Consider the following 24,736-nt stretch of genomic DNA (forward strand, 5'->3'; position numbering starts at 1 on the left):
AAAACGATCAGCCTTACCGACACTGTCGCTATTACCGCCCACCTCCCCAGCCAATCATACCCGCATTTTCCACATGGAGGGCTGACTGCTTGTCCTTCCTGTTCCAAGTATAATAACAAGGATGGCGACCGCTGCACGGTTCTTACTCCGAGGTTCCCGAACCAACAATGCCCAGAGCTGTCTCGGGACTTCCTTGCTCAAGCTATCCCCGAGCTGCAGCTCTCAAGTAAAGACACAGCGGAGACATGCACACTTCACATATCACCCTGACCCTGTTCCCACAAACTATGGTAAGTGGGCTAGCTAGGCTAGCTAGCTTACTAAATTATAAGGGTCCCGGTGTGTATGCTAGTGCCCTTGTTCCATTTGCCAAGTCAGGTTAGAGGATACATGTTTTTAAGCACAAGCATCGACTACAATAGGTAATGGGCACGTACACGATCGTATTGGGATACAGCTGTGCTCAGAACAAGGGTGACAAAACCCATCAAGTGGCTAATTTCTTAGCATTCTACTACTTGTAGCAGGGTCAATGCTACGTTTTGTACGCTAGTGATTGCACAAACCACTTTAATGAAGAAACTACGTGTTTCGGTCTGCTTGCATCCCAATGGCACCAGTCACCATATTATATTATGTTGAATCAGTGCACAGAAGGATGGCCCCTGATATTGCTTTCAAGTACTGAAATGTCAATGTATTTTCCCTAGAATACAGCGTTGTACAAGATTAGAAGGATTACTTTAATACAGTCAAACGTTAGGCCTTGTGTGTAAAATGATAAATAATTCTATATTTTCCAAGGCCCCACTACAAAGATGAATTTATTCCAGTCTGTGACCAGTGCCTTGGACAACACTCTTGCCAGTGACCCCACAGCAGGTATCTCAACATCTCACTGTGGATTGTTTTCACTTATACAAAATTTAAAAAACTTTCAATGTCTCTTATGAATAATAACTTGTAGTTGTCCAGCTTTTTGTACTGTCATTTGTATGTCTTGTTGATGTGTGACATGAGTCTCTATGGTTACTGTCCCTAAGTGATCTTTGGGGAGGATGTTGCCTTTGGAGGGGTGTTCCGGTGCACGGTGGGACTCAGAGACAAATATGGTAAGAACTGTAGTCCTGTGTTACTCTCACCACACTCACTCCCTACTGCTGGAGTTGCAAATCAAACTACAACCATGGAGGAAACTTGACAGGAAATCAATTAAACATTTTGTATTCTGAGTGTACCAGCTGAAAAAGGGGTTTCTTTCCCATAATTGTTTTGCTTCAGTGGTAGATTGAGATCCAAATACATCGAGGTAGTTTCTTTCAATGTTCTGTTGTGTTCTGATCAGCATAAAAAATGACCAATCATTAGAATTGAATGGCTTAGACTACAGTTAGTGTATGAGTTCTTGCACATGCCCATTCATAGGATGGACAGGCTTCCTCTCCCAGTCCCTCACAATAATCTAATTAATAGCACAGTATGTTTCATCTAAGTATTTGTTAAAGTCAAAATACTCCTTTCATCATTCTTGTTTAAACTGTAAAACATGTTGTATGAGGTCAGGTTAAAGAGGCCTACAGGCCATAAATAGCAAATAAAAGTTTTGAACTTGTTTCACAAGAACTTAAGATGTAACACAACAGTGGATGATTTATGAATGTATTATTATGGATTTATAATCAGCTATAACTGGGTGGTCATTTTGGACTGGGAACACAGAATCATTACCATGAAACCAACACAAAAGGAGGATTAGAAAGGAATACTTTTCCTGGTGTCATGGTGACATAAGTGGTCTGCCACTAGGTGGCAGTACAGGATGACATTTTCATCGTGAATGTGGTCTTTACGTTTTTGACTACCCACAGGTCCAGAAGGGCCCTGCGTAATCTGTTGTCAACCTTAAAGTACACCTTGGAAACAAACTGACAAAATCTGGCGTACCTTATAAGTGGGTTACGTGAATGGTAGATCACGGTGACTGTATTTCATCGCTTCACAGCGTTGGTGAAGAGCTACACTATTATATGACGATAAGATTCTTGCAATTGCCATCCCGCGCATTTTGACATGCACGTCACAATGAATCCAAGTGTCTCTTTCTATTCAATTACACTTCTCCTTCCTGCCCCCCCCCCCTCTTACCAGAGTCTAGCAGAGTGCACCCTGGGTGGGATGTGTGATTAGGGTTGGAGTGCGAGCTTTACAAATCTGTCTCTTTCCTGCTGCCTTTTGTCTCCATTGACGTCAGCCATGCTCAGCCACCTCAAACATAATTATTTTCCATCTCATCCCCGTGTCACCGGTTTTGTGCCTCTCTCCGGGAGGGGGGTGGGGTGGGGGGGAGAGAGAGAATGAGCTGTTTTTCATCCTTCTCCCCAGGTGAACTGTGAGGTCAGCCCCCAGACAGTCTGGCCAGGTCCTGTCACACAGAGATGAGTTTGTTGGGGCAGGCTAACAGGTAGCTGTGTGTGTATGTGGCAGTACAGACCGGGGATATAACTGAGGCCGGCCTCGCTTCCTCTCCAGCGGCCTCCACTCTAGACAGGCTGTGGCTGAACACAGGTCACCTGGAAACAGCCGCCCATCATGTATATATCTCTCTCTCTCTCTCTCTCTCTCTCTCTCTGTCTCTGTCTCTCGTTCTCTCTCTCTATCTCTGTCTCTCTCTCTCTCCTGGCGTTTGTCACTTGCTGTCTTACTTATTGTTTCCTGTCTGTGCCCCTGCTCCTTAAAGGTCAGAAGCTTTGGTGTGTGTTTGTGTGTGTGTTTGTGAGCATCTAAAACTGAAGCAACAGTCCTTCCATCACAGTCTCACTGTCAGAACCAGAGCTCATAACCTTTGACCCTAAATGACGATCATTTCACAACAGAACCAGAAAAAAAAGAGGTTTAGGGACTGTCGGCTACCAGGCCAGTTCCCAGAAAGCGCACACGAATCAATATCTCACCCCAAATCCGTAGAGTTGGCGCAGTCAGAGCCTACGGACTCAGCACCCTCCCCCCCCCCCCCCCAGCAAAGGTCACCTGAGGTCGCGGCTGACTGGACAGCAGTGAAGCTGGGGGCAGCCCGAAAAAACACTGAGCTTGGCGATGCCACAAAGTGCCAGAGGACAGAAATAGCGTTGGTTCCCTCATGGAGAGCCCTGACCCCGGGGCTCCTCCCAGATCACAGGGTAGAGGCTGCCTGGGTCTGGGTCGACTCTGAGGAGGCTGGGAAGTGGGTCTCACACCCAGGCTCACTACCACACACCAGGAGGGTCTCCAATGCACTTTGACCATACTCAGTGGTTCTAAAGGTTTTACTATACACCCGTGTATTAGAGGATTCATTCATAATTGATCCGAAAATACTGTGTGCCATTGGGGTATTTTGAGGTGAAGTTGTGTACGTTTGGGGGTAAATCCTTTTTAGCAAGCCGACTGTCTGCTTGCGAGCTTTAGGTTTCGCTAACTCGAATGGCTAGTTCCAGACTTCTGAGCAAGCCTCTCCTCTCGTCTCCTCAGGGAAGGACAGGGTGTTCAACACTCCGCTGTGCGAGCAGGGCATTGTGGGATTTGGAATCGGAGCTGCTGTGGCAGGAGCCACGTCCATTGCCGAGATCCAGTTTGCTGACTACATCTACCCTGCCTTCGACCAGGTCAGATCCCCCACTCTCTCTCTCTCTCTCTCTCTCTCTCTCTCTCTCTCTCTCTCTCTCTCTCTCTCTCTCTCTCTCTCTCTCTCTCTCTCTCTCTCTCTCTCTCTCTCTCTCTCTCTCTCTCTCTCTCTCTCTCTCTCTCTCTCTCTCTCTCTCTCTCTCTCTCTCTAATTCTCCCTCTCTCTCTCTCTCTCTCTCTCTCTCTCTCTCTCTCTCTCTCTCTCTCTCTCTCTCTCTGGGAGATGGGTGGTTGAGGGAGACAGGCAGGTCTAAGTGGAGGATGGGGGGGTTGAGGGAGACAGGCGGGTCTAGGTGGAGGATGGGGGGGGGTTGAGGGAGACAGGCAGGTCTAGGTGGAGGATGGGGGGGGGTTGAGGGAGACAGGCAGGGTGCTGATGTGTTTTTCCTGTCTGCTAATGGTCCTAACTGCTCACACCTGGCTCCTGTACCGTGAGTGGCCAGTCCCCTGGCGAGGCTGTAATTAGACAGCATTAAAGCACCAGGAGAAGCAGAACCACAATGCAAAGGGGCTGGCTGGCCGCCTGCCAAGCCGACATGGCCTCGTGCTAACGATATTCCCTGATGCATTCTATCACCCAGCGACAGGTGCCAACGACACCGGGGGCGACATGCGGTCTCGCTGGGTTTTCAACCCTTGTTTCTGTTCTCTCCTGTCCGTCCGCCTCCATTCTCCTCTCCTGTCTCTCCTCCCCCTCTTCCCTTCCATACTGTTTGTCTCTTCAGATAGTGAACGAGGCAGCTAAGTACCGGTACCGTTCGGGGAACCTGTTTGACTGTGGTAAGCTGACCATCCGGGCGCCGTGGGGCTGCGTGGGTCACGGCTCCCTCTACCACTCCCAGAGCCCCGAGGCCTTCTTCGCACACTGCCCCGGCATCAAGGTCGGTGCCCTCCTCCACCTCCTCTCCTGTCCTGGGTCTCTGACTCTCTCTCTCTCTCTCTCTCTGTTTATCTGTCTCTCTCTGTCCTTCTCTCGCCCTCTCCTCCTCTTCTGTGTCACCCACGTTCAGTATCTCCCGCGGATAATTGGATGAGACCCGGAGCTCAAATCTTTGACTTGGGAGACCTGCTAGCAGGCTGCCTTAAGGTCATCTCTTTCACTCCTTCGAGTTTTAATGAGCCGAGCATCCAGTGGAACACTTGAGACTCCTGGTTCTGGTTATAGCCCAATGAATCCCTCTCCCCTTTCCATAGCCCCCCAATACACACACACACGTATCTGGTTAGATGAGGGAGAGAGAGGAGCCCAGGCAGGTCGATGCGTGTGCATCAGACCTGGAGGTGGCCGGGGGGGGGGGGGGGGGGGGGAGAGGGGGGCGGGTGGTCGGAGAGACGCATCCCATTGGCCGCCATTTCGATTTGACGCACGTGTGGTTCTGCGGAAGCGCGGGTTACAAATGTCAAACACTGCGCCTGCACGGGCGCACACAGCGGACGGTCCTCCTGCTTGAGGCCGGTCAGAGCAGGTTTGAGGCTGGTCAGAGCAGGTTCGAGGCCGGTCATAGCAGGTTCGAGGCCGGTCAGAGCAGGTTTGAGGGGGGTCAGAGCAGGTTTGAGGCCGGTAAGAGCAGGTTCGAGGCCGGCATAGCAGGCCGGTCAGAGCAGGTTTGAGGCGGGTCAGAGCAGGTTCGAGGCCGGTCATAGCAGGTTTGAGGCCGGTCAGAGCAGGTTCGAGGCCGGGCATAGCAGGTTCGAGGCCGGTCAGAGCAGGTTTGAGGCCGGTCAGAGCACGTTTGAGGCCGGTCAGAGCAGGTTCGAGGCCGGTCAGAGCAGGTTTACGAGCGCGCCTCGTCGGCGGTGGGTATCTGCAGCGCGTACAGTCCACAGCCTGCGTCAAACACAAATGTCAAACACTGCGCCTGCACGGGCGCACACAGCGGACGGTCCTCCTGCTTGAGGCCGGTCAGAGCAGGTTTGAGGCTGGTCAGAGCAGGTTCGAGGCCGGTCATAGCAGGTTCGAGGCCGGTCAGAGCAGGTTTGAGGGGGGTCAGAGCAGGTTTGAGGCCGGTAAGAGCAGGTTCGAGGCCGGTCATAGCAGGTTCGAGGCCGGTCAGAGCAGGTTTGAGGCGGGTCAGAGCAGGTTCGAGGCCGGTCATAGCAGGTTTGAGGCCGGTCAGAGCAGGTTCGAGGCCGGTCATAGCAGGTTCGAGGCCGGTCAGAGCAGGTTTGAGGCCGGTCAGAGCACGTTTGAGGCCGGTCAGAGCAGGTTCGAGGCCGGTCAGAGCAGGTTTACGAGCGCGCCTCGTCGGCGGTGGGTATCTGCAGCGCGTACAGTCCACAGCCTGCGTCGGCTCTCTGAAGGTCATCCTGATAAGATGTGGGCTTCTCACGCCACCACCTCACCACCACTGTCCTCAGGACTCAGCTAACCTATACACTGGAACAGGAAACCATAAATGTTGGATCATAACTTTGTGTGTGTGTGTGTGTGCCAGGTGGTTATCCCCAGGGGCCCAGTGCAGTGTAAGGGGCTGCTTCTCTCCTGCATCGCTGACGACAACCCCTGTATATTCTTCGAGCCCAAGATCCTGTACAGAGCTGCAGGTGAGAGGAGTGTGTGTGTGTGTGAAAGGGTGTGTGTGCGTGTGTGTGTGCAAGCTGTGCTTCCACACAGCTGCTCTATGCATTCACAGATTCCTTCCTTCTCGCCTGAGCCTTCGAACGACGCCCTATTAACCCTGCAGCTTATGGCTTTCTCAACAGGAAGGAGTCGCACGCGCGCGCGCACAAACTCTCCTCCTTCCATTAGACTTAGTTCAGGGCGTGTGTGTGTGTCTTAACCCATAGTTGGGGCTGATGGGGAAAACGCACCAAACTAACAGCTGATTGATGAGTTCTGGAAAGCCCCATATCGAATGAGTTGTGTGAGCCTGAGGCCAATGTGAACATGTGTTGCGGTTGGGGGCTGTAATCATCCCGTATTCCTCTGTGTGGGGGTGTGTGGGGGTGTGTGTGTGATATATGTGCTGGTCGTCTCCCCAGTACTGTGTTTGTTCTTCCCCGTATTCACCCTCTCCCTCCTGAGGAGCTCACATCAGGTTACAACCTGGTGTGATGACAGGAGAGGCATCCCAAGACTCGACGCAACGCTCTCGTGCAGGTGTTTGTAGAGGGATGTACGTGTGCAAAAGAAGCCTTGTCGAGCAGAGTATGGACTTCTCTGTGTGTGTGTGTGTCCAGTGGAGCAGGTTCCAATGGAGTCCTACACCATCCCCCTCTCGCAGGCAGAGGTCATAGAGGAAGGAAGTGACGTCACTCTGGTTGCCTGGGGAACGCAGGTAGGATTTGGTGTGTGTTATATGTGTTATGTGTGGTGGGTGTTATAGCAGAATCAGGGATCAGCTTCTACACGCCATCTCCTGTGTGTGTGTGTGTGTGTGTGTGTGTGTGTGTGTGTGTGTGTGTGTGCGTGTGCGTGTGTGTGTGCGTGTGTGTGTGTGCCTCCCAGCAGGGGAGGGACATGACAGCCTCACACCTGCTCCCCTCCTCTCTGCAGGGTTTACAGTCTTCAGCTCCCCTCTTACAAAGAGCTGCCTCGAAGCCCGGCTCGTTCTTCCCCACACTGCTGGGGGACGTGGGGGAGTAGCTGATGGGAGGAGGGAGGGATTTAACAGTAGGGGAGAAGAGAAGACTTGAGGGGGGGGGGATTTCATTTTTATTTTCTTCTCCAATGCCTTTGATCTCTCAATGTCGACCTGAAGTGATGGCCGTCTGTCCTGCTCGCCTCTGACCCCCCCCCCCCCCCATTTCTTTCCCACTTGCTCTCTCTCTCGCTCTCTCTCTCTCGGTCTCTCCGTCTCTCTCTCCCCCCTCTCAGGTTCATGTGATGAGAGAGGTGGTCATCATGGCCAAGGAGAAACTGGGCGTGTCCTGTGAGCTCATCGATCTGCAGACCATCCTGCCCTGGGACAGTGAGACGATCTGCAAGGTGACACACACACACATTATATGATGCTAAAGGTGGGAGAGATGGGGGGGGGGGGGAAGCATCAAGCTTTGCTGTCCTGATTTGCTCTCTCTCCCACGCTACCCCCCCCCCCCCCCCCCCCGCACACACATGGGCTTCCTGGCAGAAGGTTTGTGGCTCTGCTGTAGTTTAATAAGGTAGTTTGAGGGTCCCTGTGGTACAACACAGGGCCAGTGGATCTGCTCTGCGTTCTACCGATGCCAGACTATCACATAACCAGCAGTCATAAAATGGGATTACACTGTGTGTGCTTGTGTGTCTCCGTGTGTGTATTTGTCTGTCTGTGGCTGGGTTTGTGTGCGCGTGTTTCGACTGTTTCAGCACACACACACACGAACACACACACACACACAAACACACACATCAAGGCGCGCACGCACACAGACACACAAACGTCACAGGGGCACGCGCGACTTGTGTGTGTGTGTGCGTGCGTGTGTGTGTTCGTGTCTGTGTGTGCCATAACAGTCGAAACTCAGGGACACGATGACTGTCAGGGTAGTTATTTTATGGTCCGTCCAACCTGCATTAATGAAGTATTCCTGAGTCTCAGTGTCTGCTTTCCCGGAGCCCTGGAAATGAGCCTCCCAGATGCCTGTCGGGGTGATGTTTGTTGCACAGACATCCCACGGTGACTCATCTTAGTACTGATGATAATAATATTAAACGTGGCGGTTTTTCTGAAGTGTCGCCCCATTAACATGGCTCCATGGAGCGTGTTTATAAAGCACGTTCTGCTCCCTGGGGAAGCTGCCATGTTGGGATTGTCAACAACGCTTCTCCTCTGCTCTGCTCTCCCCCCTTGCTCTACTCCCCTCTCCCTTTCCCCTCCTCCCTGTTCCCTATCTTTTCACCCTTGTCCTCTCCTGCCCCCTCTCTCCTCCGCCGTTCCTCTCCTTCCCCCTTCCTCTCCTGGGGAATGATGTGGCGTCTATCGAGAGGCCGCCTCTAATCAACCTATTAGTTCGGAAGGGCATGAATTAATCACAGGCCGAACCGCGAGTCATTTTGTCCAGGCTGCCACGTATGACTGCATGTTACAAGCTTTTGTTTTCGCCTTTTAAAATCCGTCCAAAGCGCAATGCATCCCCATGTCCAGATGTGCCTTTATGTCTGAAACTGAAAACAAATGTGGGTGTTTTGTCAGAGAATGTCTGATGCAAGACCTCTCTCTCTGAGTCACTCACTCACTCATCCTGAAGCGGTTTGACCATGTTCAGACGATGAGAGCCGGAGAAGGATGACCTCACTGGGATGGAGCTGGGCCAAACGTCTTCACATCTTCCGTACCGCAGGTGTGGGGGAGGACGGGTAGAAAGTGAGCATGGGTGGTCCAGTAGCCCTCCGTTCTCTGGTCCTCTCATCTCAACCATCTAGACACCAGTGATAGTAGCACCCTCTCAAAGCCCTATGTACATGAACCGTGACAGTGCTAGCAGAGGCTAGCAAAGGCTAGCAGAGGCTAGCAAGGCTAGCAGAGGCTAGCAGAGACTAGCAGCCGCTAACCCCATCGTCTCTGGTTCCCTAGGTTGACCCCTTGTGACTCCAGACCGGTTCTGGGGCCGGCCCCTCATGCCAGCATGTCAGCCTCCAGCTTGTCCAAGTGCCAGACTCCTAATCCTGGTGTCTAAATCAGCCGGCATACACCCGGCGCTGCGACGCCGTCAGCCTTCTAATTGGCTGATTAGCAAACAGGCGGCTGTGGAGAGCCGGAGGACGCGCGCTCTGTTCTGAGTGGCCTATTATAGCTGCAGAGCACTGTGAGTCACAGTGAGCGCGGCGCGTGTGTGTGGGGGGATTGCTACCGCCCACGTGTGTGTGTGTGTTTGAGCACGGGGGGGATCAATGCCGTTTTCCGACGGCTAGGTCGATCCAGGGATGTGTGTGCGCACGCGTGTGATCGCTGATGCGCTCCAGTGGAGGCCTCGCCAGATCTTGACTGAAACCCCTCAAAGCACTCCGCTCCCTCTGACCCAGGGGCCGCCAGGGGACGTGGGAGGGGATCCCAGGCAAACGGAGAGCGGCGAAGCGGGCCGTGTGGCTCTGTCGACGGCCTGCAGTGGCCCAGTTAAACGTAATAGTCGTTCATTTAGGGATCAGCTGAATGGGAGGTTAGGCCTGCCAGACCCAGGGCTGTGCGCTCACCGCAGGGGGAAGCGTCCTGGCCTCGCTGGGGCCAGACGGGTCTCCGGGCCCACAGCCACCCCCTGAACTGGGCCTGGACTGTGACCACTGACCAGTGGATTCATTCAGGTCCTTCTGGACTAATAGGTTCATTACAGGCTGCCGTTTGTGCGGACGTCCCAGTCCATGGCCCAGGAGGGAAAGAGGGGATGAGTGGAGAGGAAGGGCGTGTGATTTGAGGAGAGGAAGGTTGGAGGAGAGGAAGGGGGGGAGGAGTCTGTCTCCCTCTGTCAGTGTAGACCTAGTAGGTCTGCGCAGGTCTTCGATTTGGTCTCTCTGGTCTCCTGGTTTTTTAGTCCAACTCCTCAGCATGGCTGAATAACATGACCACCCAGACATGCTCCGTCTCCCTCTTCCAGGTCTTCTGCGATCAGGCCCGTGTGGCCTGTTTGTAAGGGCCAGCTAGGGCCTCGGACAAACTGCTGACAGAGGGCAAGCCGGCTGATTGGATGGCAATGGAGTCATCCTTTTGTGAGGTGTGGTTGAAGATGAAGCTTCCCATGATCCTTTGCGAAAGAGCCCAACTGCCTGACGGCTCAGGGCCCCGCATCACCTCACCTCTCGCCACAATGGACCTCCTTGTTCCCCTCCCCATCCAGCCCCAAACCTCAACCAAATTCTGCTGTCTGCTTCTGCCTCAGATCCCCCTTTTTCGGACAGCTGGCCGGGTGCCTCCGTCCCTCAGGGGAAAGCCAAAACAAATACACCGGGGACCCAACTGGCTAAGTGAACCAGGCTGTGGCAGGGAGAACTTGGGGAGTCTGGCTCCAGCAGCGAGGGCCCTTGTCACCCATTAAACGCATGTTAGGAGAGTTCATGGTACATCGTGTTTGTGTGGTTTCATATGGCTCCCTGGCGAAGGTCTGTTTTCTGTCATGGTAAATGTGGTTGGCCCATAGTTTGTACTGGGAAGGGGGCGTGGGGGGGGGGAGTGTGTCAGGCGGTCCTCCTATACTTTTGACAGTTTTTCCAGAGGTCGTAGAGGTCATACAGAGGTCATACTCAAGACATGATACCAGACATGTGCTTTGATGGTTGAAAGGAGGTCGGAGGCCAGACATAAGGCTAGAAATAAACCTAAATAAGGAATCTTATCAAAGCCTTATCAAAATAAGGCTAACCCTGATCCTGACCTCTAACCCTGGTCGCTATTGGGTTAACAGGGTCATGTGACCACCAGGATACGGAACCTCCACCCCCAACCCCCTTGACTGGAAATCTCATAGAGCTAAGTCCATATCCATTATAGGCAGCTGTATCATGGGACTGGGCTGGGGAGGACAACCTATGGTGAGAAAAAAGATCCGCTTTCTCAGGTTCTATACTAATACCTTTTCAGGCTGTTATCGGTGTGTCATTCCGCGTTGATTTCCTGCCTCGAGAGATGGAAAGAGATCTCTGTGGGCAGGGGAGAGATGCAGTTCTGATCCAGCAGTGTCTCTGGATGAACCTGCTCAACTCACCGGCGCAGCCAGAAGTCACCTCAGGACACGGCTCGTCTCGTGGGCTCCGTCCAGACTCGCAGGCGATGCTCCCTCTCACATCGCGGCTGTCTCTGTGCGTCACTGACTCGAGCGTTGACCACCGTGAGAGGTAGGGACTGAGACGGACGGATGGAGGGAGAGAGGAGGAGAGAAGCGAGGAGAGCAGGTGGAGTGGTGTCTGTTCAGCACTGTTGCTTGACTGGTTGACTGACTGGCTGTGGAGCCGGCCGGCTGGCTGGCTGCTGATAAGACCTATTTATCAGGCTGCCGGTCTCCAGTTCTAAGTGTTTTAGGTTTAATGTGGGTCTTAGTTAAAGACAGCTGGTGACCAGAGTACCTGGGCACCGAGAGTAGAGAAAGGCTGTTTACATGAAAACTGCTGAAGTGGAATGAATATGCAGGGCAAACACACACCAGAGACCTGCTTTTGGAACACTGCGTCCAGCCTAACAGACTGTGCCTCATCCTTGTTTGTGGCTATGCTCGCTAAAGCAAATCCATAATTATGCATTTTTTTATGGGAGAATACATAGTGTTTTTTGACTCTTATGTCTTTTTTTCTGGTTTCTTGATGTAGGCTTCAAAGTGAAGTACGGTTGTTGTTTTCCAAAGCTGTTTTGCCAGGACGAAGGATGGAAAACAGTCTTTTTCTCTCCAGCACCCCTGACCACAGTCCGATATGGAAACTCACATTTATAGAAAACGTTTATATATATATATATTTTTTTTTTTTTACGTAAATTTTTGGGGGCTCGTTTATGTAAATGATGCAGAGCAGGCTGTTGTGGCTCTGTTGTGATCACAATGGACCCAGATTAACCGCTGTGGGAAACTCTTCTCAATTAAACCTAATAACAGCAATACTGTTTTTGTGTAGAGTTAACAATGCAAACTGGCTTGAACATAAAACGTCGCTGGTTAGCATGATGGCTTTAGTGTGAGGTTTGGTGTTCACTCCCTGGCAGGGTCGGTCGACCCCAAACGTTTCCCATGTCTTCAGAAACAGCCAGAGTGTGTGTGTGAGTGTGTGCGTGCGTGCGTTAAAAGGGGGCTGTTGTTGGTCCCGTGTCTGCCCTGAGCAGGACAGCGCAGAGAGGAGACAGCCGGATCGCTGAGAGGCCATGTCGGAACTGTGTTCAGCTGGCATCCAGAGGACCCGACTCGCTCTCTTCATTAATCTGTTGAATGGAGGTGGCGAGGTGACCGGGGTTAGGCACGCATGTGTGTGTGCGCGCGCGCCAGACAGAGGGGAGAATGCAGGCGACAAAGACAGCAGCTTTAAATTAGCTCGCCGAGTTCCTAAGATGCTGGCGTCAACGCTCGCTGCTGACATCCCGGTATCGACGGGTCTCATTGGCCGTAACTCATCTCTCGCTTTGAGCTAAGAAAGGAAGACTTTAAACCAAGATAAACAAACACAAAACGCAATCCCCCAACTCTGTTACAGACATCACTTTTCAATTAGAAGGGTAATTTATTACAGACGTGTTCAAGCCGAATGCGCTAAACCTTCCAACCAGCTGTGAAGGTCAATAAAGTCGACATAATCACTGTTGAATTCATCTCCCAACTTCGATTAAGCTTTACGGTAGGTGTGGATCGCTTGATCCGGTTTTTCCTAACTGACTACCCAGTTGTTTCGGCATGGCAGAGTTTGCGCTGATAACTTGCTTGCTTGGATACTCCACATCGTACCGCAGCATTGAGAGTTACATAAAACCATCTGCCTAGAATGACACATGAAAAAAAAAAAACTGAGGTTTTGGTCTGGGCCTGAGTCTGTGCCCGGTTCTGTATGACCCCAAAGGAACACTGAGCTCTAGCTTGGGGGGGGGGGGGGGGGGGGGGGGGGGGGGGGGGGTATTGGCCCCTTAGTCTGTCATAGCTGTTTCATGTGTCATTGTGGTGGTGTCGCGATGGTTTAATCAGCGGAAAATGGAGTCATAGTTGTTATTTCTTCAGGGGTAGTTCCAGGTCCTGGCCTGGGGCTGTGCTGGAGGTCTGCCTTGGCAGTATGACACCACTGCTCCCAGAGTGAAGTCACACTAATAGACAGGAGACGGTTAATGTTGCAGTTGGGACTCTGGATTTGTCTGCTCTCTTTCTCTCCCCCCCCCTTACTCTTTCTCTCCTATCTCTTTTTTCCCTCTCCCTCCTTCTCTCTGACTGATTTTCCATTCATCCAGAAGGCAACAGCCACTGCTCGCATTCCTCTGCTGGGCTCTGCACTGAGGTGAATTCCTCTCTGTGTCACTCCGTTAGCTAGCACCGCTACAGAAGGACAATGGAAGGGGGCATATCCAGCCTGGCCTCCGCTGGTTTACTCCAGTATGTTCCAGCCCACTCCTACTATTGTAGCTGCTTGAGGTTTCCGAGTGTTCCTCTGGCAGGCTGAGGACTGGGCCAATCGGGATGGAGAGGCCTGTGGGTCCGTTTTCCACTGCGAAAGGTCTGGCTCCGGGGGGGGTGGAGCGGATCTGGGTGGATTTAGCTGAGTGTTGGACCAGGTTCTGGACAGACTGAGGTCATCAAAGTCAGCTGGAAGTGAGGCTGATAGCAGGCCTCAAAAGGTTGGAGCAGGGGGCTGGCTATGAAAGAGAGGCCAGGGGGCTGGTTATGGAGGAGAGGCCAGGGGCTATGGAGGAGAGGCCAGGGGCTGGTTATGGATATATTATTCCAGCACCTGGAACCTGGTTCATACTGTCAGCCTTGTCATCACCAACCTGAGCTGACTACCCTTGATTAAGTTCTCATTTGACAGAGGAAGAGATGATTGCTTTGCCTGCCTGGCTGCCTGCCAGTCAATCTGAGGTGCGCTCGTGGAGCTGTGCACAGGTCATATCGTATGGTACCAGGGCAGGGTGACAGTGAGTGTGTCAGGGTGTAATTGAGTTCAACTGGCTCTAATGTGTCTTTACTGGATGTTTAGAGTTATTATGGGACGCTTGCAGCTATTATGGGATGTTTGGAGTTATTTCTGTCTGAGGTCTCCCCTGGCGTCCTGGCTCCTCCAGAGTGCTGGCCTGGCCGCAAGCCCCGCGACACTCCTGCTAGTGTGTGTGTGTGTGTGTTTTTCCCCTTAAGTGTGTGTGTATGTGTGTCCATGTTTTTGTTTCTCTTAAAATGTGTGTTCCTGTGTGTGTGTTTCCCTCTGTTTTTACCCCGCTTTTTGCTTGTCACAGGCTGACCCCGTTGCCAGTTGTTCGCCACTTTAAAGATACCCACTGCTCCCCTGCTCCATCTGTCACACAGGTCACATGGTGGTGCTGACTTAGGCCCCTGCGGCTGCACATGATGACAGGGTGCGTGCGTGTGTGTGTGTGTCAGGGGAGAAAGAAAGGCAGCGTAGCCAGCGGGGTTGTGGGAGGAACGACTCGTTCCTGGCGAGGACGTGGCTCTAAACTTTCACTTCCTGTTGCTGGGTGATTGACGGCCTGGCGGGGAAGAAGAGGAACAAACTCTGGGAGAGAGTCACTTCTGAGTGTGTGTGTGTGTCAGCATGACCCTTGTGACCCCTGAGGCCATGTCAGGCTAGTCCTGTGTGAACAGAGCGCGCTGGCTGTCCTTCTGACCGGGGAAGGAGGGTAGAGTGAATCAAGCCCGAGCTTCAGGCCCAGGGCAGAGGGCGGGGCAGGGTACGGTAGTTCATTCCGCTGGGTGTGCATGGGAATGCTAGTAAACATCAGCCTCCCCTCAGCAGCTAAGCCGGTGGCCAGCCTAATGACAGCCCTGCTGCACAATGAGCACTTGAGTTCAGCCTCTGCTGTCGCCATGCAGCCTCGCTTTGGGCCCAGCCTGAGACCAACAACCTGCCTCAACCCTGCCTAGTGCTGCCTCAACCCAGCCTGCCTCGACCCTGCCCAGTCCTGCCTTAACCCTGCCTAGTCCTGCCTCAACCCAGCCTGCTTCAACCCTGCCTAGTCCTGCCTCAACCCAGCCTGTCTCGGCCCTGCCCAGTCCTGACTCAACCCAGCCTGCCTCAACCCTGCCTAGTCCTGCCTCAACCCAGCCTGTCTTGGCCCTGCCTAGTCCTGCCTCAACCCAGCCTGTCTCAACCTTGCCTAGTCCTGCCTCAACCCTGCCTAGTCCTGCCTCATCCCACCCTGCCTCAACCCTGCGTAGTCCTGCCTCAAGCCAGCCTGCCTCAATCCTGCCTAGTCCTGCCTCAATCCTGCCTAGTCCTGCCTCAACCCAGCCTGCCTCAATCCTGCCTAGTCCTGCCTCAACCCAGCCTGCTTCAACCCAGCCTAGTCCTGATTCAACCCAACTTGGACCTGCCTCAACCCGGTGTTTGCATTGCGGTCCACACCGTGCAATTTCCTGTTGGATCCAGTCCCCTGTTCATCCTCATATGTGGTCTAGCCCAGGCCCAGCCACTGTCTCTGCGGCTCTGCAACGTTGTGGTCCTACCCGGGCCCAAGTCAGCCAGCATGAAAGCCTGGTTCCGATGGCTAAATGAGAGGGGACCGAGAGATAGAGGTCAAACCACACAGCCCGACTGGATCTCTCCTCCAAACCACCCTCTGTCCTCCGGAAGTGACGCGGTCCAAGGACCTTGAAGGAGAGTACAGTGTGTGTGTGTGTGTGTCTCTCCAACCCCCCCAGTTTTATAGCATATTTTATACTCGGACGATTGTCCACCTCTGCACAGCGGGTGGAAACCGGAACTCTGAAACATCGAAACATGTCAGGCGAAGAACACATTTTGGGGATCGCCGTCTGTTTTCTCAACCCTATCGTCTTCCCTTGGAGCGAGTCCCGCATCCACACCAGATCCAGCCGCCCGGTCACCGTCCAGACCCTAAACAGTGGCTCCAGACCCAAACGGGCCCGTGGGCTGTAAAAAAAGAAAATAAAAAAAGCTAACCCTGCTCGTAAAGGCAGATTGCTGAGTCGGATCGGAGCGGGGGGGGGGGACAAGAGAGCCTGGTAGGTTTGAATCTGACGGCGTGTTTATTTTATATCGTATTTCAGCCTCGTGTTTCAGGCTGAGCGACGGTGACCTTTAAAGTGTCCCTGTGGAGCAGAACAACGTTCAGTCTGCCGTCGTCTCTGGGTCCTTCTTGTTGTTTTTTTTTTATGACGTGCGGCACCAGATCTGTCTGTCTCCCCCTCGGCCCGGGACCTGCTTCTCCCTGAGAGGTGTGCCAGCGTCTTGCCTGGACGAGTGGGAAGATCGTTCATGGCTTGTGTCCACAAGACTCGCGGCGAACCGCGTGCGCGCGAGCGTGTGTGTTTTGCAAGAGGGGGAGACCGAGCCGGGGTGGCAGGAATGGTCTCTGTGCGGGGAGGGGCACCCACGGGATCTTGGCGTTGGCCGAGGTCATCGGTTTACCTTGAGTCATCGAGGCCACTGAGGCGTGACGCGTCGGGGTCTGTTTGCCTGTCACCCGACGGTCCAGAGCCATGAGCAGAGCGAGCTGTCAGTCTGTAGGGGAACCCCCACACCCAGCCTTACCCTGAGCACCCCCTGTACCCCTGAGCACCTCTGATCGAAAGATGATACCAAAGGAAGCCCCTCCAGGGCCTGAACCACACACACACACATGTTCACATTCACAAAGGTTGTAATTCATATGGGGGGGGGGGGGGCATACCACGTAGGCAAGGGCTTTGCTACAGGGGCCCGGGTTGGATTCCAGGGCGGCCATTCCCTGCATGTCCTCTCTCTCTCTCGCTCCCTCCCCTACACGTCCTCTCTCTCTCTCGCTCCCTCCCTCCCCTACACGTCCTGTCTCTCTTGTATCAATCACAATAAAGCAGAAAATGCCCAAAGTATGTGTCTTGACATTTGTGATCTCTGCGTTAGGGAAACTCTGATCTGAACTGTTTTAATTTCATACCAGAACGTTTCATGGCTGAACATGTTAGGCCTACAGTATAGGATCGGTCCACACAAACACACACCCACACACCCACACACACACACATCTCCAGGACATTTCAGGCATCCCAGTGGCAGCTGGGAAACCAAAGAGTATACCAGCAAATATGCTAAGCAGCCTGTATTGATCTGTGTGTGTGTGTGTTTTCCCTACAGTCAGTGGTGAAGACTGGACGTCTGCTTATCAGTCACGAGGCTCCAGTCACTGGAGGGTTTGCTGCTGAAATCAGCTCCACCGTGCAGGTAAGACAGATACATTGTGTGTGTGTGTGTGTGTGTGTGTGTAGTAGTGGTAGTGAAGCGTCAGAGAACACGCAACAGGCAAAAGAGAAAGATTGAGCATCTCTGCAAGGGCAATGTGTGTGTGTCTCTGATGTGTGTGTGTGTCTCTGATGTGTGTGTGTGTGTGTGTGGGGGGGGGGTTAATATGTCTCGCCCTGTCTATGAAAGGGATACCCGTCTGTCAGTGGGCCCCCTGAGGTCATAACTTCAGGTGCCAGAAGATGTCCTGACTGGTCAGCCGCCCCCCCCGCTCGTCCTCCTCACATACGACCTCGGCCGTCTGTCAGCCGGAAGGTTCTAGAATGAGACGCGCCGATGCACGGCGTCGTATGGAGGGGCACGGGAGACCGGCTACGGTTACGAAGGCCTGCATTGACGCGATGACAGCGGGTTTAATGGGCTGAGATGGAGGGCGAAAGGAACACTCAGCCTAATCTCTAGAGGCTGGGGCAGACGAGCCTCTATTGGAAAGGGCCTCGTCATACCATACAGTGCTAGGTATGTGGACAGTAGACTGGCTACCATCCATGGAGGTCATCACCCCCTGACCAGATGACCGGGGGCGGAGCCTAGGGTCGGATGGGATGAGTCACACGGAAACATCAGAGGGCAGCTCGTGGTAATGAGCCGCAGCGGAAAAGTATAGGCTAAAAATAGGGCTTTTAACGGGAAGGTGGCGAGCAATCAGGGCTGGGTCACGCTGCTGAGAGCGCCGGGAACAACAACAGCCCAGGAAACGGTGTTCCTCACAACACGCGTGTTTAGGAGAGCCGAGGAGCCGGCCGGTCCATGACCCAGCTCCTAACAGGCCTGGAGCAGACCACTCGGACGTGGGGTGGACCTGGGGCGTACCACTCAGAAGCTAAGGCTGGGGGTGCTGGAGAGGCTGCACTCAGGAGCAAGGGACGGGGAAACACTGGTTTGTGAACATGATTTTGTGTTGTACTAGGAGTCACCGCTGAGGAGAACTGAGAGAGAGGGAGAGGGAGAGGGAGGGGGGAGAGGGAGGGGGGGAGAGAGATGTGAGGAGGACAGAGACTAAAAGAGAAAGAGGTTCTTGGTTCAGCAACACAAATTAGACCGGGCACAGCTTTACAACCCCAACAGGAACCCAGCACTATCCTGATCCTTGACCAGACTTCAAACAGACCCCGGCAGGCCTGCTGGTGTGAGTAGAGGCCCCAGGGCCTGTGTTCCTCTGCCACAAAAGCCTTTCCGATCAGAACCAGAACTTTGGGTGAGGGGTTAGTTTGTTTTCCCTTTGTCTAAATTGAGTGGTGTGGGCTGGCCAGAATGCACACATAGTACAGTATCCAAATGCAACAAATCTGGATTCGATGTCCTCCAAGTCCTGTCCCGGCGATGAGTCAACGCATGTTGGAGGCTGTGTTATCCCTCCCACCCCCCTCATTCCCCCCACCCCCGGTTAGTCTGCTGCATGAGAGGGGGGGGGGGGGGGGGGGGGTCACTGCCTTGTACCCGAAGGGGGGGTGGTGGGGCTGCGTCTGTATTTTGTATAGATTGCACAAAGGTTTGGAGCAGACTACGGTACTCAGACAAGGGGTGGACCCGGCGTGTACCACTCAGGAGCTACGGCTAGGGGTGCGGAGGTGGGGTTGGACTGTCTCCCAGGAAGTGTCCTAGTCTGGCGCTAAGGAAGGCTGGAGAGTCTGGCGTTAGGTCAGGAGCAAGGGATGTGGAAACATGGACTCTGTGTGTGTACCTGGAGTCACCCCTGAGGAGAACTGAGAGAGAGAGAAATGAAAGAAGGCCTTTCCGATCAGAACCAGAACTCTGGGTGAGAGGTGGAGGAGGTTACCTCCTTTTCCTTCTTGTTTGTTTGTTTTCCCGTCGTCTAAAGTGAGTTGCGCGGGCCGGCCAGAATGCAGTACACGGTACAGTATCCCAAAAAGAACAAATCTGGATTAGATGTTCTCAAAATCCTGTCCCGGCGGTGAGTGTGAGTGTGGAAGACCCGGTCCAGATGGCCGTGCTGGTCCCTGGCAGCGTGGCTGCTTCTCAGGGGCTCCGGCTCCCTCGCCTGCCCTCACAAACTCCAGGCTCATGTTCTGCCACAGATATGTCCAAGACTTCCTCTTTGGCCGCCAGCGTCAGTAGGAAACCAAAACAACTCGCCCCCCTCCCCCCACACTCTCTCTCTCTCTCTCTCTCTGTGTGTTTGTAGGGTTCTACAAGACCCCTGAGTAAGCCTGTCTCAACATCTGTAGAGCTCAACCCCCCCCCCCCTCATAGTTTATGACAGACTGTTTATGTGTACGAATCTGTGTATGTCAGTTCGTTGTTATGGGTGAAGCAAGACCAGAGGGACTGACAGTCGATCAAATCACCGTCCTCAAATGACCAACCCCTGCTCGGTAGGACCCCGGTCAGCCTGTGCCGTGGCCCGTGATAGGCTGTTACTAACCTTCCGCCGTCTGCGGTTTGTCGCCGGCGACCTCTTGTGCGTGGCAGGAGTCTAAACACACAACCGCTAATCTGGGCATATTTTTACCTCGTCCTCTCCGTCTCTCGAGTGTGATTGTCGCAGGACGGCCACGCATGGATCCACCGGCCATGCTGTCATATTTTATTCTGACATTTAAGTATATTGCATATAATGAGGCTCTTCCTCTAAGATAAACAGCCATTACGGCGGACTGGGGATCTGTGTGGCCCTGTGTGTCTGTCCTGCTGTGGTGACCGTCCAAACGGGAGACTGTACTTTGCTGGGCTTCCCGTAAGACTGCAGGGTATTTAGAGGAGATTACAGTCTCGGTTCTGACTCCCAGCCCGGGCCTGTGGTGCTGTCTGCCTCCGTGGGCCTGTCTGTGGACTGCTCCACAACTCCCACTCTCCCGTGCTCCTGTCTGTGTGAAATGGGCTTCAAACACCATCGTGTTTCAGATGGCTGAGCGGTTAGGGAGTCGGGCTATTGATCGGAAGATTGTTGGTTCGATTCCCGGCTGTGCAAATTGACGTTGTGTCCTTGGGCAAGGCCCTTTACCCTACTTGCCTCGGGGAGAATGTCCCTGTACTTACTGTATCTGGATAAGAGCGTCTGCTAAATGTAAATGTGTAAGCAAGCCACCACTATGCCACCGTTCTGAGCCAAGCTGGCTCTAAGGGCTGTTGGGATCCTTTTTCCGTTGAGACCTCACTCCTACACAGCCGCGTGTGCATGACTCATCCTCCTGATATCAGTGTGCGAGCATGCGGGCCTGGCTGGACACATCCTGTCTTTGTTGGGAGTGGCGTGCGTTGTGTCGGTGGGAGAGTCCCTCTGCCTTGCCTGGCCAACTGCCACTCAGCAGCCAAAGCTAGCGTAGCCGCTCTGAGCTTTAGCTTAGCCTTCACCTGCCTGCAACCAGACGCTGAGCAGCTTGGGCTAAGAAAACACCGATCCATTAGACGTCAGCTTGAAACGTTTTGTTATTTTGGGAGGCCCCATAACCTACCAGATTATGCGTAACGCTCCAGATGAACCGTAGCTTTTTGTTTTTGTTGTTTGTTCAATTCAGCGTCCCTTACAAATGTAAACGGGCATCCCCAAACAAGCCCTGGGCCTACATCCCTGAAGTGGTAACCTGTAGAAACACTTTCAGCTTTCCTCATCGCTTTGGCTTTTGTTGGAGGGGGGGCTATTGCACTCCCAAACCCTGGTTCAGCTAACCTTTATATTATCTGGTGTTGTACACTGTCATTCTGCTTGATCCTCCTGGAGTGTGTGTGTGTGTTGTGTGGTTCTGTTAGCCTTTTTGGCTGACCGTGTCTGTAGTTAACAGCCATCTGCTGAATCTGTGCTGTCGTGTCAAGGTGAGTGACACGTCTTGCTTACACTGACAAACGTGTGTCTGCTTGTGTGTGTGTGTGTGTCTGCTTGTGTGTGTGTGTGTGTCTGCTTGTGTGTGTGTGTGTGTCTGCTTGTGTGTGTGTGTGTCAATAGGAGGAGTGTTTCTTGAACCTGGAGGCCCCCATCGCCAGGGTGTGTGGTTACGACACGCCCTTCCCTCACATCTTCGAGCCCTTTTACATCCCGGACAAGTGGAAGTGCTTCGAGGCTGTCAAGAAGATGATCAACTACTGAGGCCCACCTGGTGAGAAGAAAGAGATCACCTCTCCTGTCCTCCACCTCTCCTGTCCTCCACCTCTCCTCTCCTCCACCTCACCTCTCCTCCACCTCTCCTCCACCTCTCCTCCACCTCTCCTCCACCTCTCCTGTCCTCCACCTGTCCTCCACTTCTCCTCCACCTCTCCTCTCCTCCACCTCTCCTCTCCTCCACCTCTCCTCCACCTCTCCTCTCCTCCACCTCTCCTCCACCTCTCCTGTCCTCCACCTCTCCTCCACTTCTCCTCCACCTCTCCTCTCCTCCATCTTTCCTCTCCTCCACCTCTCCTCTCCTCCACCTCTCCTGTCCTCCACCTCTCCTCCACTTCTCCTCCACCTCTCCTCTCCTCCACCTCTCCTCCACCTCTCCTCTCCTCCACCTTTCCTCTCCTCCACCTCTCCTCCACCTCTCCTCCACCTCTCCTCTCCTCCACCTTTCCTCTCCTCCACCTCTCCTCCACCTCTCCTGTCCTCCACCTCTCCTCCACTTCTCCTCCACCTCTCCTCTCCTCCACCTCTCATCCACCTCTCCTCTCCTCCACCTCTCCTCTCCTCCACCTCTCCTCCACCTCTCCTCTCCTCCACCTCTCCTCCACCTCTCCTGTCCTCCACCTCTCCTCCACCTCTTCTCTCCTCCACCTTTCCTCTCCTCCACCTCTCCTCCACCTCTCCTGTCCTCCACCTCTCCTCCACCTCTCCTCCACCTCCTCTCCACCTCTCCTCTCCTCCACCTTTCCTCTCCTCCATCTCTCCTCCACCTCTCCTCTCCTCCACTTCTCCTGTCCTTCACCTCTCCTCCACTTCTCCTCCACCTCTCCTCTCCTCCACCTCTCCTCTCCTCCACCTTTACTCTCCTCCACCTCTCCTCCACCTCTCCTCCACCTCTCCTCTCCTCCACCTTTCCTCTCCTCCACCTCTCCTCCACCTCTCCTCTCCTCTCCTCCACCTCTCCTCCACCTCTCCTCTCCTCCACCTCTGCCATCGTCTTCTGTTCTTCCCTCTTCCACATTCACACCCGCCACTTCTTTCCCTCCCTCCGTCTCTCTCTCTTCCAGGGACAACTGAAGGAGCTGAACCCAGAACTTCAGTCTGTTCACCATCACGCTAATGGGCAGCCGTGAAGAACATCCAGTAGGCAATATATGTTGGAGGCTGTGTTTCCAGTTGTTTTGTACAACCTCAGACTGTTATCCCTCCCATCCCCCTCATTCCCTCCACCCCCGGTTATTGTGCTGCATGGGGAGGGGGGGGTCACTGTCTTGTACCCGGAGGGGGGTGGTGGGGCTGCGTCCGTCGGTCTTTTATATAACTTGCACAAAAGTTTCGGTCGAAAATGTCATTCAGAAAGCTTCCTATCAACTATAGCAAAAATAACTTTTACGATTGAATTATTGTTTAAATTTTGAATTAGTACATTAGACTTGGAGCATTTACCTCAACCTCGTTATGGTGAGCTGTTACGGTCTGAGTTTCATTGTTTGATGTCTGTCTGTCAGCCTCTCTCTCTGTCATTCTCTCTTTCTCCTTTTCTTTTTCCTTCTCTCTGACTCATTGCCTTCCTCATTTCAATTTTGTTAGACACGAACTTATGTGACATTAAATATATTGTACGAAATAATGAACTTTTGGTTTGTATGAAAAATAAAGTGACGGACTTTGCTGTGGTACACTGTGTTATTGGTGACTGTATGGACATCGATTAGATGATTTAAAATGCCTATATTTTCAATACTCTTTAATATATTTGATTGATGTGTGTTTGGTAGCTCAGGGACAGATGAGAGGTATTGACTGTTGTATTGAGTGGGAGAGGAGTTTGGGCTTGGCTTGGGTGCTCGAAGCATCGTTCTACCAACAGCAGGGGACTGATGGTCCTAATGTGAAGCACATCATTTGCTCCTTGAAGTTCATCAGCGAGCCAGAGGGGATTGTTGACATCCCTCCAGTACCCTGCGGAGATGCTTCGAGGAAACCGCCTCGTCTTGAGAACCTTCCAAACAGAGACTGTCGGAATCATCTGACTGCTGTGTACACACACACACACACACACACACCGAGACGCCTTATCTGGCCTCCCGATATATGAAAAAAAAAAAAAAAAAAAAACTACACCTCCCATAATTCATCACTGGCGGCTCTCAGAGACAGGAAGCTGCGGCTTCATCCTTTAAAGGGGACCAGATAAACAGACACGCCAAAAGGAATGCTGCTTCATTAAAACACCACCGCCGACCAGCTGGATCATTAGGGCCACGCCACGAACCAGCCCCTTCTCGACGGAGCCCACCGGAGCCTCCATGAAGATCCTCCGGCCTTCCGACCGCAAACAAAAAGCCCACAGGGCAGCATTTAACGACGAAATGGCGTCTGTCATTTTGGTTTTGTCGAGGGGCGGGACCGGCGGTCGCAGCGGTGCGGCGGCCCCTCCCTTGGGGGCGGAAGAGATGACCTCTGGTTGGCTGTGCGCAGTACCCACGCTGCCTTGCTGTGTCATTAGGAGCTATATTTGCATGGAGCTGGGGTAGGGCAGGTCACCACTGAAGCATCCTCTGCAACAGCTGCTTGATTTCAAAAGCCACTTTAAATCGAAAGCTTTTGGAGTTCTCTGGGGTTGACAGGCATATTGTAGAGGTCTGCTCCGCAGCACAGTAGCTTGGGACCCCCATGACACGTGCAATGGATTGTTTTTCGTTTCAAATGAAATTAAGTTCCAGAGAGGGAAATGAAAGATGGAGGATTTCGATCCAGCTGGGTGCGGTAGATTGTGGCGACGAAGCGGTAGCCGTCCAAGTGTGAACATGTTCCTTCTGCAACAGCGCGGCGGCCCTGGCTGTCGTTCCTTTGTCGTGTGGACGAGGCGGGTGGCACGTCCTCGGGTATCAGCGACGCGCCCTAAAGGCTACGCACCGCCACCTCTCCTCAGGCCGTCCACAGCTGATTGGTTCCAGGCAGACACAGATAGCGACAACTGTCAGGTTCCCTCGCCACCCCCCCCCCCCCCCCCCCCCCCCCCTAGACTCACAGCCACATGTGTCCTCAAATGACCACGATAACCGATCACTTGAGAGATTGTGTCAGTAACCAATTAGATGATTGGCACGTTCGGCATGCCTTCACCGTCCAACACAGAGACATCTGGATGGATGTTTCCTCAGATCTGCTCCATCCCT

The 24,736-nt window shown here is 53.3% G+C and overlaps 1 protein-coding gene across 1 annotated transcript; it reads left to right on the top strand.

Moving 5' to 3' along the window:
- Positions 1-61: 61 nt before the first annotated feature.
- Positions 62-23,233, top strand: bckdhb (branched chain keto acid dehydrogenase E1 subunit beta). Its single transcript, XM_047029273.1, has 11 exons — positions 62-290; positions 805-882; positions 1,044-1,112; positions 3,508-3,641; positions 4,386-4,541; positions 6,096-6,204; positions 6,841-6,938; positions 7,478-7,588; positions 17,336-17,422; positions 21,405-21,555; positions 22,622-23,233. The coding sequence occupies exons 1-10, from the start codon at positions 122-124 to the stop codon at positions 21,543-21,545; spliced, it is 1,152 nt and encodes a 383-aa protein (XP_046885229.1). The 5' UTR covers positions 62-121; the 3' UTR covers positions 21,546-21,555; positions 22,622-23,233.
- The last annotated feature ends 1,503 nt before the right edge of the window (positions 23,234-24,736 follow it).

Source organism: Hypomesus transpacificus, chromosome 2 (genome assembly GCF_021917145.1).
Source record: "Hypomesus transpacificus isolate Combined female chromosome 2, fHypTra1, whole genome shotgun sequence".
Taxonomy (NCBI): domain Eukaryota; kingdom Metazoa; phylum Chordata; class Actinopteri; order Osmeriformes; family Osmeridae; genus Hypomesus; species Hypomesus transpacificus.